This window comes from Leucoraja erinacea, chromosome 8, assembly GCF_028641065.1.
Source record: "Leucoraja erinacea ecotype New England chromosome 8, Leri_hhj_1, whole genome shotgun sequence".
In the NCBI taxonomy this organism is placed as follows: Eukaryota; Metazoa; Chordata; class Chondrichthyes; order Rajiformes; family Rajidae; genus Leucoraja; species Leucoraja erinaceus.
In genome coordinates, this window is record NC_073384.1 from 75,392,588 (window position 1) to 75,406,837 (window position 14,250).

A 14,250-nucleotide genomic window follows, 5' to 3' on the forward strand; every position below is an offset into this window, starting at 1 on the left:
CCGATCAAGTAGTTCACCTCCTCTCATTAGTTCCATGACAAGGTACAAATATTTTCCATCATCATAAACCTGAATAATCAAAACCAAATAACATTTGATAAAAATAGAATCACACAGCATCAGGCCCAGAATAGAAACGAGCGCACCAGGAGTAGGTCATTCAATCCATTATTCAAAAAGATCACGGCTTATCTTTCACCACAGTGCTCGTTCTTACACCAACTGCATATCTCTTGATAACTTTAACATCAAAAAACACATTTCTCATTTGAATGTACACAGTGACTGAGACTCCATAGACCTCTAGTATAGAGAATTCCAAATGGGCATCAACCTTTGTGATCTCGACTAATGATGAGTGGGAGTACAGGAAGGAGATAAAGAACTTAGTGGTGATGTCAAGACAGCAACCTCTCCATCAAAGTCAGCAAGGATATGGAGCTAGTTATTGACTTCAGGAAGGAGGTGGTGTACCCATCTCCTCCACCCCTCCCCCTCCCTCCCCTGAGTCAGCATCAATTGTGTCAATGCGAAGAAGGTCGAGTGTTTTAAATCCCTTGCGTAAATATGGGGTCAAGGAAAGATGCATCGCAGCTTGGTTTGGCAACAGTTCTGCCTAAGGCTGTAAGAAATCGCAGAGAGTTATGGATTTGGCCCAGTCTATCACACAGATTAACTCCATCTACACTTCATGCTGCCTCTGGAGAGAACCAACATAATCAAAGGCCATTTACATCCTTGTCACTCCCTCTTCTCCCCTCACCTGGCGGAAATAAGATGCAAAAGCTTAAAAGCACAAACCACCAGGTTTGGGAGCAGCTGCTTCCTGCTGTGTTGAGATTATTGACTGGCCCTCCCATCAGCCAGGCCATAGTTCCAATCTTCCAGCCTACCTCATAGATCACCTTGGATTTTTTTTTTAAATCTGCACTTTACCTGTAATTGTAACACTTTAATACTGAAACAGTATTTTAAGTACTCTGATACTTTCTCTGCTTGTTGTGTTTGTGTATTCATTTTTATTAGATTATGATTTGACTAGATAGCACACCAACAAAGCTTTTCAGTGTCTCTCAGTACGTGTGCCAATAATATATGAGTATAGAAGCTGGGATGTAATGTTAAAATTGTTCAAGGCATTGGTGAGGCCAATTCTGGAGTATGGGGTACAATTTTGGTCGCCTAATTATAGGAAGGATGTCAACAAAATAGAGAGAGTACAGAGGAGATTTACTAGAATGTTGCCTGGGTTTCAGCAACTAAGTTACAGAGAAAGGTTGAACACAGTTAGGGCTTTATTCTTTGGAGCGCAGAAGGTTAAGGGGGGACTTGATAGAGGTCTTTAAAATGATGAGAGGGATAGACAGAGTTGACGTGGATAAGCTTTTCCCACCACTGAGAGTAGGGAAGATTCAAACTAGGGGACATGACTTGAGAATTAAGGGACAGAAGTTTAGGGGTAACATGAGGGGGAACTTCTTTACTCAGAGAGTGGTGGCTGTGTGGAATGAGCTTCCAGTGAAGGTGGTGGAGGCAGGTTCATTTTTATCATTTAAAAATAAATTGGATAGTTATATGGACGAGAAAGGAATGGAGGGTTATGGTCTGAGCGCAGGTATATGGGACTAGGGGAGAATACGTGTTCGGCACGGACTAGAAGGGTCGAGATGGCCTGTTTCCGAGCTGTAATTGTTATATGGTTATATGGTTAATAATCGAATACTATTCCCAACATCATCCTTGCCTGTTTTAATGAGATCATCTCTTCTTCTTCTAAACTCTCTGCTTAATCGCTTTTCATAGGAGAAACCCCCAACTTCAATCAATTTATTAATATACAATATTCCATGCATGGTCTCATCATGGTTTTATCCAGTTGCAGTAAGATGTCTTCACGTTTGCACTCCAATCCACTTCCAATAAAATCTAACTATTTAATTATTGTGAGCAGCAGCAGTTAAAGATATTATTCCTTGGCTGCATTTCTCACCGAAGAGGCAATTTTGTGAGTGAGATGCCCAATTTAAAGCCTAGCTGCTTAACTTAAAGATAGCAATGTTTGGCTGAAGGTTGTGATAGGGGTTCTGGGTGGCACGATGGCACAGCGGTAGAGTCGCTTCCCTACAGCACTTGCAGCGCCGGAGACCCAGATTCAATCCTGACTACAGGTGCTTGTCTGTACGGAGTTTGTACGTTCTCCCCGTGACCGCGTGGGTTTTCTCCGAGATCTTCGGTTTCCTCCCACACTCCAAAGACATACAGGTTTGAAAGATAATTGGCTTGGTGTAAATGTAAAATTGTCCCTAGGATAGTGTTAATGCGCGGGGATCGCTGGTAAGCGTGGACTCTCTGTGCCGAAGGCTCTGTTTCCACAATGTATCTCTAAACTAAACTAAACTAAAACTACGTTAGACAAAAATTCTAGAGAAACTCAGGGGGTGAGGCAGCATCTATGGAGTGAAGGAAATAGGCAACGTTTCGGGTCGAAACCCTTCTTCAGACCCAAAACGTTGCCTATATCCTTCGCTCCATAGATGCTGCCTCACCCCGCTGAGTTTCTCCAGCATTTTTGTCTACCTTCGATTTTCCAGCATCTGCTGTTCCTTCTTAAACTAAAACTAAAATTGGCAAAGACACAATGGACTGAGACGATCACTAAACTGGGAATTGTGGAGAGGGTGGTAATAGCACAAGAAAGAGAGAGTGAGTGTGAGAGAGATCTCGACATTTTCAGGTCATTGCATTGTAGGCCTCGGAGGGAACGGTGAATAGGGGGGGAGATGTCCTGTTTCTGCAGGGCTGCAAGGAACCTTTTGTTAAATGTATTAAATGTATCTTGTATCTTGTATCTTGTTACCCATAACTAATTACAATCCACCAGCATTTTGTCAGGCAAAGGCAGGTTGGAAAGGAGTATGATGAATCATCTAGTTGGCACATAAGCACGGTTGGTCTTTCATTCTTAAATAATGATCAAGCGATTGCTGAGGGAAAGCCAAAACATGAGAACTGTGTGGGATTGGGGAGAGGGGATTACTTGGAGAATGGTGGCGGAGCGGTAGAGTTACTGCCTTACAGCGCCAGAGACCCAGGTTCAATCCTGACTACGGGTGCGGCCTGTATGGAGTTTGTACGTTCTCCCTGTGACTTACGTGGGTTTTCTCTGGGAGCTCCGGTTTTCCTCCCACTCTCCAAAGACGTACAGGTTTGTAGGTTTAATTGGCTTGGTAAAATTGCAGGTTTTCCCTAGTGTGTGTCAGATGGTGTTAGTATGCGGGGGTCGCAGGTCAGCATAGACCCGTTGGGCCGAAGGGCCTGTTTCCACACTGTATCTCTAAACTAAACTAAACTAAAAATAAAAATGGCAGAGACAAAATGCAACGAGACGACCTCCTTCAATATCATAAGGAAATATGCTGAAATGAGAATGATGTATTTCTTTTCATTGACTCATGCTCAAAGAAAGATCTTGCGTGGGTTTTACTCCAAGATCTACAGTTTCCTCCCACACTCCAAAGACGTACAGATTTGTAGGTTAATTGGCTTGATGTTAATGTAAAATTGTCCCGAGTGGGTGTTACTGTGTGGGCCGAATGGTCTGTTTCTGCGCTGTATCTGCGCTGTATCTCTGAACTAAAATAAATTAAACCGATCAAAATCCAGTTTTAATAAATGCTTATGATGAGGGATATGGGAGAAAAATAATTTGGTCATGTCTCATACATAAATGTTAACAAATGTCAGAGTGTGCCCTGCTTATTGCTGTGAAATAACAATGTGACTAATCTACTCACATCCTTCAAGGTGATAATATTTGGATGCTGTCCGTATCGCAGTAAAATTTCAATTTCCTCTGATGGATCTCTTTTGCTTTTATCAATAATCTAGGAATAACAAAGTAAGAGCATTATTAATCGCGTCCATTAAAAAAAAAAACAATCTGAAAATCCTTTGTGTCTTGGAGGGGAGGATGCTCCTCAAACTGCGGAGCATCTTGGACAATACAGCTCACAATGGTCAACCTGAGGAGCACCTTCAGCAACAGACTGGTTCCGCCGAGATGCAGCACAGAACACCACAGGGCACCCTTCTTCCCCGTGACTATCAAACTGTACAACTCCTCTCCCCGTCTGTCATGGGGCAGACTGACTCCTCCCCCCCCCCCCTCCCCAATCTTTGCACATCCACAATCCTTCTCACGTCACTTATTTTCATATTTCATGTATTTGGTGTTTTATGACTGTTGGCAGATCAATTTCCCTCTTGGTATAAATAAAGTTCTATCGTATCATTTCATAGAAAGATAGAAACATAGAAACATAGAAATTAGGTGTAGGAGGAGGCCATTCGGCCCTTTGGCCCTTCGAGCCAGCACCGCCATTCATTGTGATCATGGCTGATCGTCCCCTATCAATAACCCGTGCCTGCCTTCTCCCCATATCCCTCGACTCCACTAGCCTCTAGAGCTCTATCGAACTCTCACTTAAATCCATCCAGTGATTTGGCCTCCACTGCCCTCTGTGGCAGGGAATTCCATAAATTCACAACTCTTTGGGTGAAAAAGTTTTTTCTCACCTCAGTCTTAAATGACCTCCCCTTTATTCTAAGACTGTGGCCCCTGGTTCTGGACTCGCCCAACATTGGGAACATTTTTCCTGCATCTAGCTTGTCCAGTCCTTTTATAATTTTATATGTTGCTATAAGATCACCCCTCATCCTTCTATCGTATCGTTAGCAATATGCACTTGGATTTTCCGTTTCTAATGTTTCTCCCTTTATATTGTCATACCCTGAAGAACAGTGCTGTTGGTGAAGAGATTCAGTGAGTATATCCGGTGGAAATTTCACCTGGTATCCATGGTAACTAAATTCCTGCAGATCTCGGAATCGGAATAAAGAAAAGCTGCAAAGCCTTTCCCCCTTTGCTTCCATTTTGCTTCCAAAGTTGCAGACATAGTAGTTTAATAATGGCTGATGACGAGAGTCTGATTCGTTTAACGCATCAATTTTTAATGCTGTCCGCTCTCTAGGCGTTCAAATCTGCTTATCTCAGCAAAGAGAAAATATGCACTCGAATTGGCGCACAGATACTTTGGCTCACTTTCCAATTTTTTCTCTCTGGAAAAATCGAACTATCTTCAGAAGAATATCAGAGGCCAAATTTGAGGATAAAAATCTGATGCGGTTGGGGTGGGGAGGTGGGTTTGGTTACAAGTGACTTCCAGCATTCATTAGAATTATACTTGAACTTGTAGAATTACTCATAGTCTTTGATATTCCATGAAGATCAACCTTTTCAATGAATGTTCATGTGATAGGAGCAGAATTAGGCCATTCGGCCCATCAAGTCTACTCTGCCATTCAATCATGGCTGATCAATCTCTCCCTCCTAACCCCATTCACCTGCTTTCTCCCCGTAACCTCTGACACCCAGCAAATGTGATTGAAACAAAATCTGTGACCCTACTGGATATGTATTACAACAATTACACACAATTAAAATGGGACATTTTCAACTATACTGAATACCATGCCAATTGTGTTATACCCGTTATGTTCTTTGTTATCATTGTCTCAGGGAGGACCCACCCTCACAGAATCCTTAAAATGATAAAACTGCTAAAATGATAGTCCTCACGTTATACCAGATTATATCAGATGGCAAATTATTTGTACAAACGCTGCACCAGAAGGTGACCCTCGGACTATCTGCCTTTGCTGGCTTTACCTTGCGCTGAACGTTACTCCATTATCATGTGTCTATCTATACACTGTAAATGGCTCGATTGTAAATGTCACTGTACCTCGGTACACGTGGCAATAAACTAAATTGAACTCAGCTGTACTGGAAGTGTAATAACTAATCTCTTTGCATTAAATAAATTGAGAAAGCACCACCTATACTAATGAGAAGAGAAGATTTCTCAACAATGAGAAGCTTTCCTGAAATGTGTCAAAATATGTGCGTGGATCGATGGATCCTGAGAAGGCACATCTTAAAAAAGGTCAGATACCACATCTGCTGGTCAGTTAATGATAACAGCATGCCAGTTCCTCAAAACTATCCTTTGCTATAGAAAGACTGTTTCTTCTCATTCAATATATTTAAAGTGGCTTGAAACTAAACAACATAATTGCCACAGAAGGCTGTGGAGGCCAAATCAATGGATATTTTTCAGGCAGAGATAGATAGATTCTTGATTAGTACAGGTGTCAAGTGTTATGGGGAGAAGGCAGGAGAATGGGGTTAGGAGGGAGAGATAGATCAGCTTTGATTGAATGGCGGAGTAAACTTGATGGGCCGAATGGCCTAATTCTGCTCCTATCACTTACGTCCTTATGACATAATCTTTGAAAGACACAAAATCTATCGCTGTCGCTGCCTCAAAAAGGCTGACAGCATCATCAAGGATCCACACCATCCTGGCCACACACTCATCTCTCCGCTACCTACAGTTAGAACGTACAGGAGCCTGAAATCTGCAACATCCAGGTTCAGGAATAGCTACTTCCCCACAGGCATCAGGCTATTAAACTCAACTCAAACAAAACTCTGAACATTAATAGCACATTGCACTTCATCTGTTTATTTATGTGTGTATATAGATGTTCAATGGTATATGGTCACACTGATCTGTTCTGTATTAATTTATACCTACTATATTCTGTTGTGCTGAAGCAAAGCAAGAATTTCATTGTCCTATCTGAGACACATGACAATAAACTCTCTTGAATCTTCAAATTTCTGGAGTAACTCAACGGGTCAGGCAGCATCTCTGGAGAATATGGATGGGTGATGTTTTGGGTCTGGACCCTCTCTCAGACTCTTATAATAACATCAGCTCAGTCCTGGGTAACTTGACCTCAGCCAAATTCAAATTTGGATGTGTAATCTCATTTGTAAATGAAGTAAGAAAATAATCATCCTAGGTATGCATCAATGTCACTTTCAGTGACCCAGACTGACTCTTAGCCTTTTAAAATCTTCGGCTAAGAGTCAGAGTGAGTGCAGAAATCACTGTCCAACTCACACTAGGATCATGCTCAAATGAAGTGAGCTTTGCACGGATGTGTGGGCAGCAAGTGTGGTACAAACATGTCCAAATGTAAATGCATACAAATTCAGGACAGGAGGTGAGGAAACTCAAGAGGGAGAAAACTTGAACGAGTGGAGGCCAAAATATGGGGAGATAAAATTCTGGCTAAGTCATAAGGTCATAAGGAATAGGAGTAGAATTAGGCCATTTAGCCCATCCAGCCGACTCCGCTATTCAATCATAGCTGATCTATCTCTCCCTCCTAACCCCATTTTCCTCCCTTCTCCCCATAACCTCTGACACCCGTACTAATCAAGAATCTATCTAACTGCCTTATCCACTGACTTGGCCTCCACAGCCTTCTGTGGCAAATAATTCCCCTGCCCTCTGATTCACCACCCTCTGACTAAATACATTTCTCCTCATCTACTTCCTAAAAGGACGTCCTTTAATTCTGAGGCGATGACCTCTAGTCCGAGACTCTCCCACTAGTGGAAACATCCTCTCCACATCCACTCTATCCAAGACTTTCACTAGTCTGTATGTTTCAATGAGGTCCCCCCTTCATTCTAGGGGAGAATATGTGTTTGGCACGGACTAGAAGGGTCGAAATGGCCTGTTTCCGTGCTGTAAATTGTTATATGGTTATATGTTATATGGTTATATTCTTCTAAATTCCAACGAGTACAGGCCCAGTGCCGACAAACGCTCATCATAGTTAACCCACTCATTCCTGGGATCATTCTTGTAAACCTCCTCTGGACCCTCTCGAGAATCAACACATCCTTCCTCAGATATGGTGCCCAAAATTGCTCACAATATTCCAAATGCGGTCTGACCAGCGCCTTAGAGAGCCTCAACTGCAGACTCTCGGTGGAAATCTCCTGATGGTTCACTGTCCTCAGGTGCTTTGAATGGGTGCAGACTGTTTTGCATGGTGCCAGGTGAATGCTTACCTTCACGGCGTATTCCACAGTTGTGAGTTTATGGACACATCGCTTGCATACTGAGAACGATCCAACGCCAACATCTTCTTTCAGCTCATAACCATCAGTGAAGTGAATACTATTCCCGTGTAACTGCTGGAACAAAATTATGTCAAGTGGGAATGAATCATTGGATTGATTGCGAACAGAATGATATGCTTAAAAACAGTGCAGAATTTATCCAACTATATTTCCAACAGTAGTTTAGTTTAGTTTAGTTTAGAGATACAGCACGGAAACAGGCCCTTTAGCCCACCGAGTCAGCACCGACAAGCAATTCCCGCACACATTAAAGGGCCTGTCCCAGTTTCAAGACCTAACTCACGACCTCTGCCGAGTTTGCCCTTGACTCATACTCGCAGTATGATCTTCACCAGGTTGTAGGAGGTCGTAGGTAGGTCGTGATGCTAGTCGTAGGTATTCGTGGCATCAAGTAGGTCAGGGTGTTTTTCTATCCTGATGAAAAATGTCCACGAGTAAAATAGGTCATGAATTAGGTCATGAAAGTGGGACAGGGCCTTAACACTATTCTACACACACTGGGGACAATTTGCACGTACACCGAGCCAATTAACCTACAAACCTGTACGTCTTTGGAGTGTGGGAGGAAACCAAAGATCTCAGGGAAAACCCACGCAGGTCACGGGGAAAATGTACAAACTCCGTATAGACAGCACCCGTAGTCGGGATCGAACCCGGGTCTCCGGCGGTGTAAGTACTCTACTGCTGCGCCATCGTGGCAGCCTAAAGTAGTATCAATCAATCAATCAATCAATCAATATATTACATGTCATTTGAACCTCAATGAGGCTCAAACGAAACTCCGTTTCCACAGCCAAAAAGCAAAGACAATTTCCTACAGACATACACACAATTCAATTTACAGAAACATCCATCACAGTGAACCCACAAAGTCTTTTCTCTCCCCTGTTCTCCATTTCTCTCCCGATGTCGAAGCCCCAGGCGGGCGATGATAAGTCCCACGGCCATTTTAGGCCACGCTGGGCGATGTATGGCCCCGCACCCGGTCTAAATGACACGAAGTTGGAGCTCCCGGCGAGCGCTGGAATGCCCCACGGCCATGAAGCCGCGCCGGGCGGTGTACGGCCCCGCTCCGGGTCGTTCCAACCCCGCGACACGGACTGGAAAGCTCTCTCACCCGGACCCGCGAGCACCCGATGTCCCAGTCCACCGGACCTGCGGCTGCAGCTGTAGCCTCCGAGCTACGTGGTCGGGCCGCAGCAGCGAGTCACCACCGCTCCCCACGCTCCGATACCGGCCAGCCCCACGATGGTAAGTCCGCAGCTCCGCAGGCTCCTTGACTGGAGCCTCCAGGTCGTTCAGGCTGGAGACCGCTCCACGGCGCTAGGACCCAACGACAACGGAGACCCGACAGGGAAAAGGTCGTGTCTCCCATACAGGGAAGAGATTTTTACAAAGTTTCCCCCTCCCCCCCGCCCCCCCACATATACACAGTTAAGAACACTATTAATGTAGACACGACTATATTATTCCTATTTTGATGCACCTTTCTATACTTTTCGTATAAATGCCGTAAAGTGGCTCGCTGGAAGTTGCTTCTGATGTACAATTAGGCAGCTGAAAATAACCCCTAATGTCATTTCTCTGCGGGTTCCACAAATCTTCCAGTAAAGATCTCAAGAGGGCGTGAGAGAATACTTGTGAATTTCGGGACTTAGGTTTCAGGTGCTCCGAGCAGCATCGCAAATGAATTCATTATTGTAACAATCGACAGCAGGGCGAGTCATGATGTGTGCAGCCCAGCTGATAATCCATCTCAGTAAAAACACTTGAATCCAAGCACTGCAACTTTCATTGAGCGGTTTTCCTCTCGATTATTCTAATTGAAAATTCATTTGGGTAACAGGGCTAACTTGAGTATGTTAACCAAGGCATTTCCACTCACGAGAGGAATAAACAAGACACTATTACAAAAGACTAGCTCTGGGCAATTACTTAGCTTGTTATTTTACGTGACTTTACTCTGCCAGTGACAATTTTACTCAGAGACACTTAGCTTTGGATCTTGGTGCAGGGGTTCCCACACGGATTGAAATAGTCACAATGAGAAAAAAAATAGTATAATTATTGGCAAAAAATGTTCTGGGTAATTTGAATGTCATTCTCGAAGGAAACCTAAGTAAATAAAAGTGAATGGCATTAGTCAAGAATAAAAGCCATTCCTCAGAATTAATATCAATGAAAATACAGTACAAGAGAAAACGCAGTAAATACTCAGGTCAGGAGAGAATCGTAGAAATTGATCTCAATCAGTCGTGTTATACACTATATGTGTAATTCACTTACGGCAGATGTTAGGCTTAATGGCCTAAAGTTCCCAGGTTTTCTTAGCAGACCTTTTTAAATAAAGGCACATTGTGAACCCTCCAGTCTCCAGGTACATCACCAGAGTCTGACAACAATTCATATATCTTAGTCAGGACTGCAGTAATTACTTCACTAGCTTCTCATGGCGTCCTTGGGTACATCAGATCAGGCCCGAGAGATTTATCTGCTTTCATAAGTCTAAGTATAGACAGCACTTCCTCGAATGTAATTCAGACTTTGCTCAAATACCTGTTTCCATTATCATTGTTACTTTTATTGCATATCTGTCATTCCTTTGTTCTGTATCTCTCTATATCACTGTCTATGTCTCTCGTTTCCCTTTCCCCTGACTCTCAGTCTGAAGAAGGGTCCCGACCTATTCCTTTTCTCCAGAGATGCTGTCTGTCCCGCTGAGTTACTCCAGCATTTTGAGTCTATCTAAGCTCAAGACATCTCCATTAACATTCCCAAGGTTTCAGCTCTTCCCGTCTTTCTCCGTGGAAAAGCAGAAGAGATATTAATTGAGGATCTTTCCCCTCTCCCAAGGCTCCTTAGATAGATGATCACTTTGGTTTCTGAGAGTCCCAATTCTCTCTCCAGTTTCCCCATTTCCCTTATCTCTTTGGATTCTCCATTATCTTATCTGCCGGAGTTACCTCATGGTTTTAGCCCTCCTGATTTCATTCTTAAATGTGCTCCTCAAAGGGCTCCATGGTTTGCAGCGGTAGAGTTGCTGCCCCACAGCGTTTACAGCACCAGAGACCCGGGTTCGATCCCAACTGCGGGTGCTGCCTCTGTGGCATTTGTACGTTCTTCCCGTGACCTGCGAGGGTTCGATCTGAGATCTTTGGTTTCCTCCCACACTCCGAAGGCATACAGATTTGTAGGTTAATTGGCTTGGTAAAAGTGCAAAATTGTCCCTAGTGTATGCAAGATAGTGTTAATGTGCAGTGATTGGTGTGGACTCGATGGGCTGTAGGGCCTGTTTCTGCTCTGTATATCTAAACTAACCTAAACTAATAGTCCCTATACCCTACAATGGATACTGTTAATCCCAGCTGCCTACACCTGGCCCATGCCCCTTACCTGACCAGTGACTCAATTTCTCCCACCAACTAGGCTTTCTTACAGCTCTCTGCCCTGGCCTTTATTGACCATTTGGGGGCCCAGGCTTCAATCACAAAGGGTGATCATCCCCTTTTTATTTCTCAGCACCATCCATATAGCCTCTCTACAGGATCCTTCAGTAATCTACTGTGGTGATGTTCTCCTTAATCAACAAAACAACTCCCCCTTTGTTAAAACCCACCTCTATATCACCTCTGGCACATGTACCTTGGAACATTGATTTCGTTTAGAGACACAGCGTGGAAACAGGCCCTTCGGCCCGCCATGTCTGTTCTGACCAGCGATCCCCGCATATTAACCCTACCCTACAAACACTAGGGCCAATTTACATTTATACCACGCCAATCAACCTACAAACCTGAACGTCTCTGGTATGTGGAAGGAAACTGAAGATCTCAGAGAAAACCCACGCATGTCACAGGTAGAAGGTACAAACTCCGTATAGCTAACCATCCATCCACAGTCAGGATTGAACCCGGGTCTCCGGCGCTGCAAGCACTGTAAGGCAGCAACTCTACCACATCACCACCATGCTGCCCATTAACGAAGGGTGTTGGCAAAATAAGGGAAATGATAGACTGGTTCCCCTGTCTATGGTGGATAGTACGATTTTTGAGTCCATTATTAAAGCAGTAGCCCTACTGCTACACACCATGCAGCCCAGTAGAAGCCCCATCTGACTTCTCCCTACTCTGCTGTGCCTCAGAGCCAGGCCTGGCATCACAGACACGACTGCTGCTGCTTCAGTGCCCTGAATGGCCACCATTCAGTCTGACGATCAATATCCCTCCTATAATCTGACTCACCATTGCCCGCAATTCATCCAGCAACGGTGGTGTTATCAGAGAATTCAAAGATGGAGTTGAAACGGTGTCCAGCTGAACGGTCATGGGTGTAGAGTGAGTGGAGCAGGAGTCTGAGCACACAACCTTGAGCTGCTGCTTGTCAAAGGGGAAAAGGTTGTTGCCAATTCATACCGATTGTGTTCCATTGATGAGGAACTCGAGGATCCAGTTGTAAAGGATGCAGTTGCACACAGAGACCAGTTTCATGAACTTGGCAATAGGTTTGGAGGGGATGATGATGTTGAAATACAAGCGATGAACAGCCTGGCGTATGTGTTCTTATGGTGCAGATGGTCCAGTGCAGAGTGGAGAGCCAGTGAGATCGCATACCCTGTTGATCTGTAGTGGCAGAAGGCAAATTGGAGTGGGTCCAGGTTCTTGTTGAGGTAGGAGTTAATATGCGTCATAAACAACTTCTCAAAGCACTTCATCACCATGGGTGTTAATGCCACCAGCTGATCGACGTTGACGTATATCACCTTACTCTTCATATTATTGATGCCTTTTTAAAGCATGGAGGATCCTCAGACCTCAACAATGAGAGGTTGAAGTCTACATAAACTTCAACCAGTTGGTCCGCGCGGGTTTTAACAATGTGACCCAGTACATCGTCAGGTTCAGATGCTATCCGAGGGTTCACCCTCCTGAAGGATCTTCTGACGTCGGCCTCTGTGACTGAGATTACAATACCATCGGGGGGCTTTGGAGGTCCGAGAAGATACATCAGTTTTCTTCCTATGAAAGCGTGCATAGATTGCATTAAGCTCATCCAGGAGTGACGCCTCGTTGATTGATTTTGCCCTATAGGAAGAGATGGCATGCACACGCCCTGTTGTGACATCTGTCTCATCCTCCAATCTGGAGCGTGTCCCCTTTAGCCATTTTGATCACCTTATTGAGGTCGTACCTGGGTTTCTTGTATGAATCGGCATCACCAGACTTGTATGCCCGACATATGTTCCTCAGAGATTGCAAACCTCCTGTATCATCTGGGTGAGAACACACTCCTCCACACATTTCCCTATGAAGTCGGTAACAACCCTAGCATATTCCGTTCAGGTCCATTGTCGAGTCCTTGAATATCGCTCAGTCTGGCAACTCCAAGCAACACGGGAGACGTTCCTCAGCCTCTCCTGACCAGCTCTGTGTAGTCCTCACCGCTGGAGCTGTCTATATGTAGGAAGAAGGAGCACAGCAAGATTTTCAAAGATGGATGGAGCGAAAGACGTCTTTGATGGTGGAATGGCAAGAAAGCACACCAACACCTCCACTTCCTTAGAAGACTTAGGATGTTCGGCATTTCCCCAACAACCCTCACCAACTTCTACAGACGCGCTGTTGAAAGCATTTTACCAGGATGCATCACAGCTTGGTTTGGGAACAGCTCTATCCAAGATCCCAAGAAATTGCAGCGAATTGTGGGCACAGCCCAGACCATCACACAAACCTGCCTCCCATTGACTCCATTTATACCTCACGCTGCCTCGGCAAGGCCAGCAGCATTATCAAGGACCAGTCGCACCCTCTACTCCCCTCTCCCATCAGGCAAAAGGTCTAAAAGTGTGAAAACACACACCTCCAAACTCAGGGACAGTTTGTTCCCAGCTGTTATCAGGCAACTGAATCATCCTACCACAACCAGAGAGCAGTGCTGAACTACTATCTCCCTCATTGGTGACCCTCGGACTATCTTTGATCGGATTTTGCTGGCTTTACCTTCAACTAAACGTTATTCCCTTATCATAATAATAATAATAATAATAATTTTATTTATAGAGCACTTTAAAAACAAACATATCTGCAACAAAGTGTTGTACATCACTAATCATTGACAAAAAAGGTATACACACCAAAAAAATAATCAAAAGAAATAGTAGGAAAAGACATGTAAAATAAAGAAACATC

General features: G+C 44.2%; 1 protein-coding gene across 2 annotated transcripts in view; it reads right to left on the reverse strand.

The window, feature by feature from the left end:
• rps6ka2 (ribosomal protein S6 kinase, polypeptide 2) overlaps positions 1-14,250 on the reverse strand; it is a 188,916-nt gene that overhangs the window by 26,177 nt on the left and 148,489 nt on the right. For both annotated transcript variants that reach the window (XM_055640002.1, XM_055640001.1), the window contains exons 14-16: positions 7,994-8,119; positions 3,795-3,884; positions 1-69 (exon numbers count right to left, since the gene is read on the reverse strand). The exon at positions 1-69 is cut by the window's left edge and continues 90 nt beyond it. In XM_055640002.1, coding sequence (XP_055495977.1) covers positions 1-69; positions 3,795-3,884; positions 7,994-8,119 — 285 coding nt within the window. The remainder of the gene's footprint in view (positions 70-3,794; positions 3,885-7,993; positions 8,120-14,250) is intronic.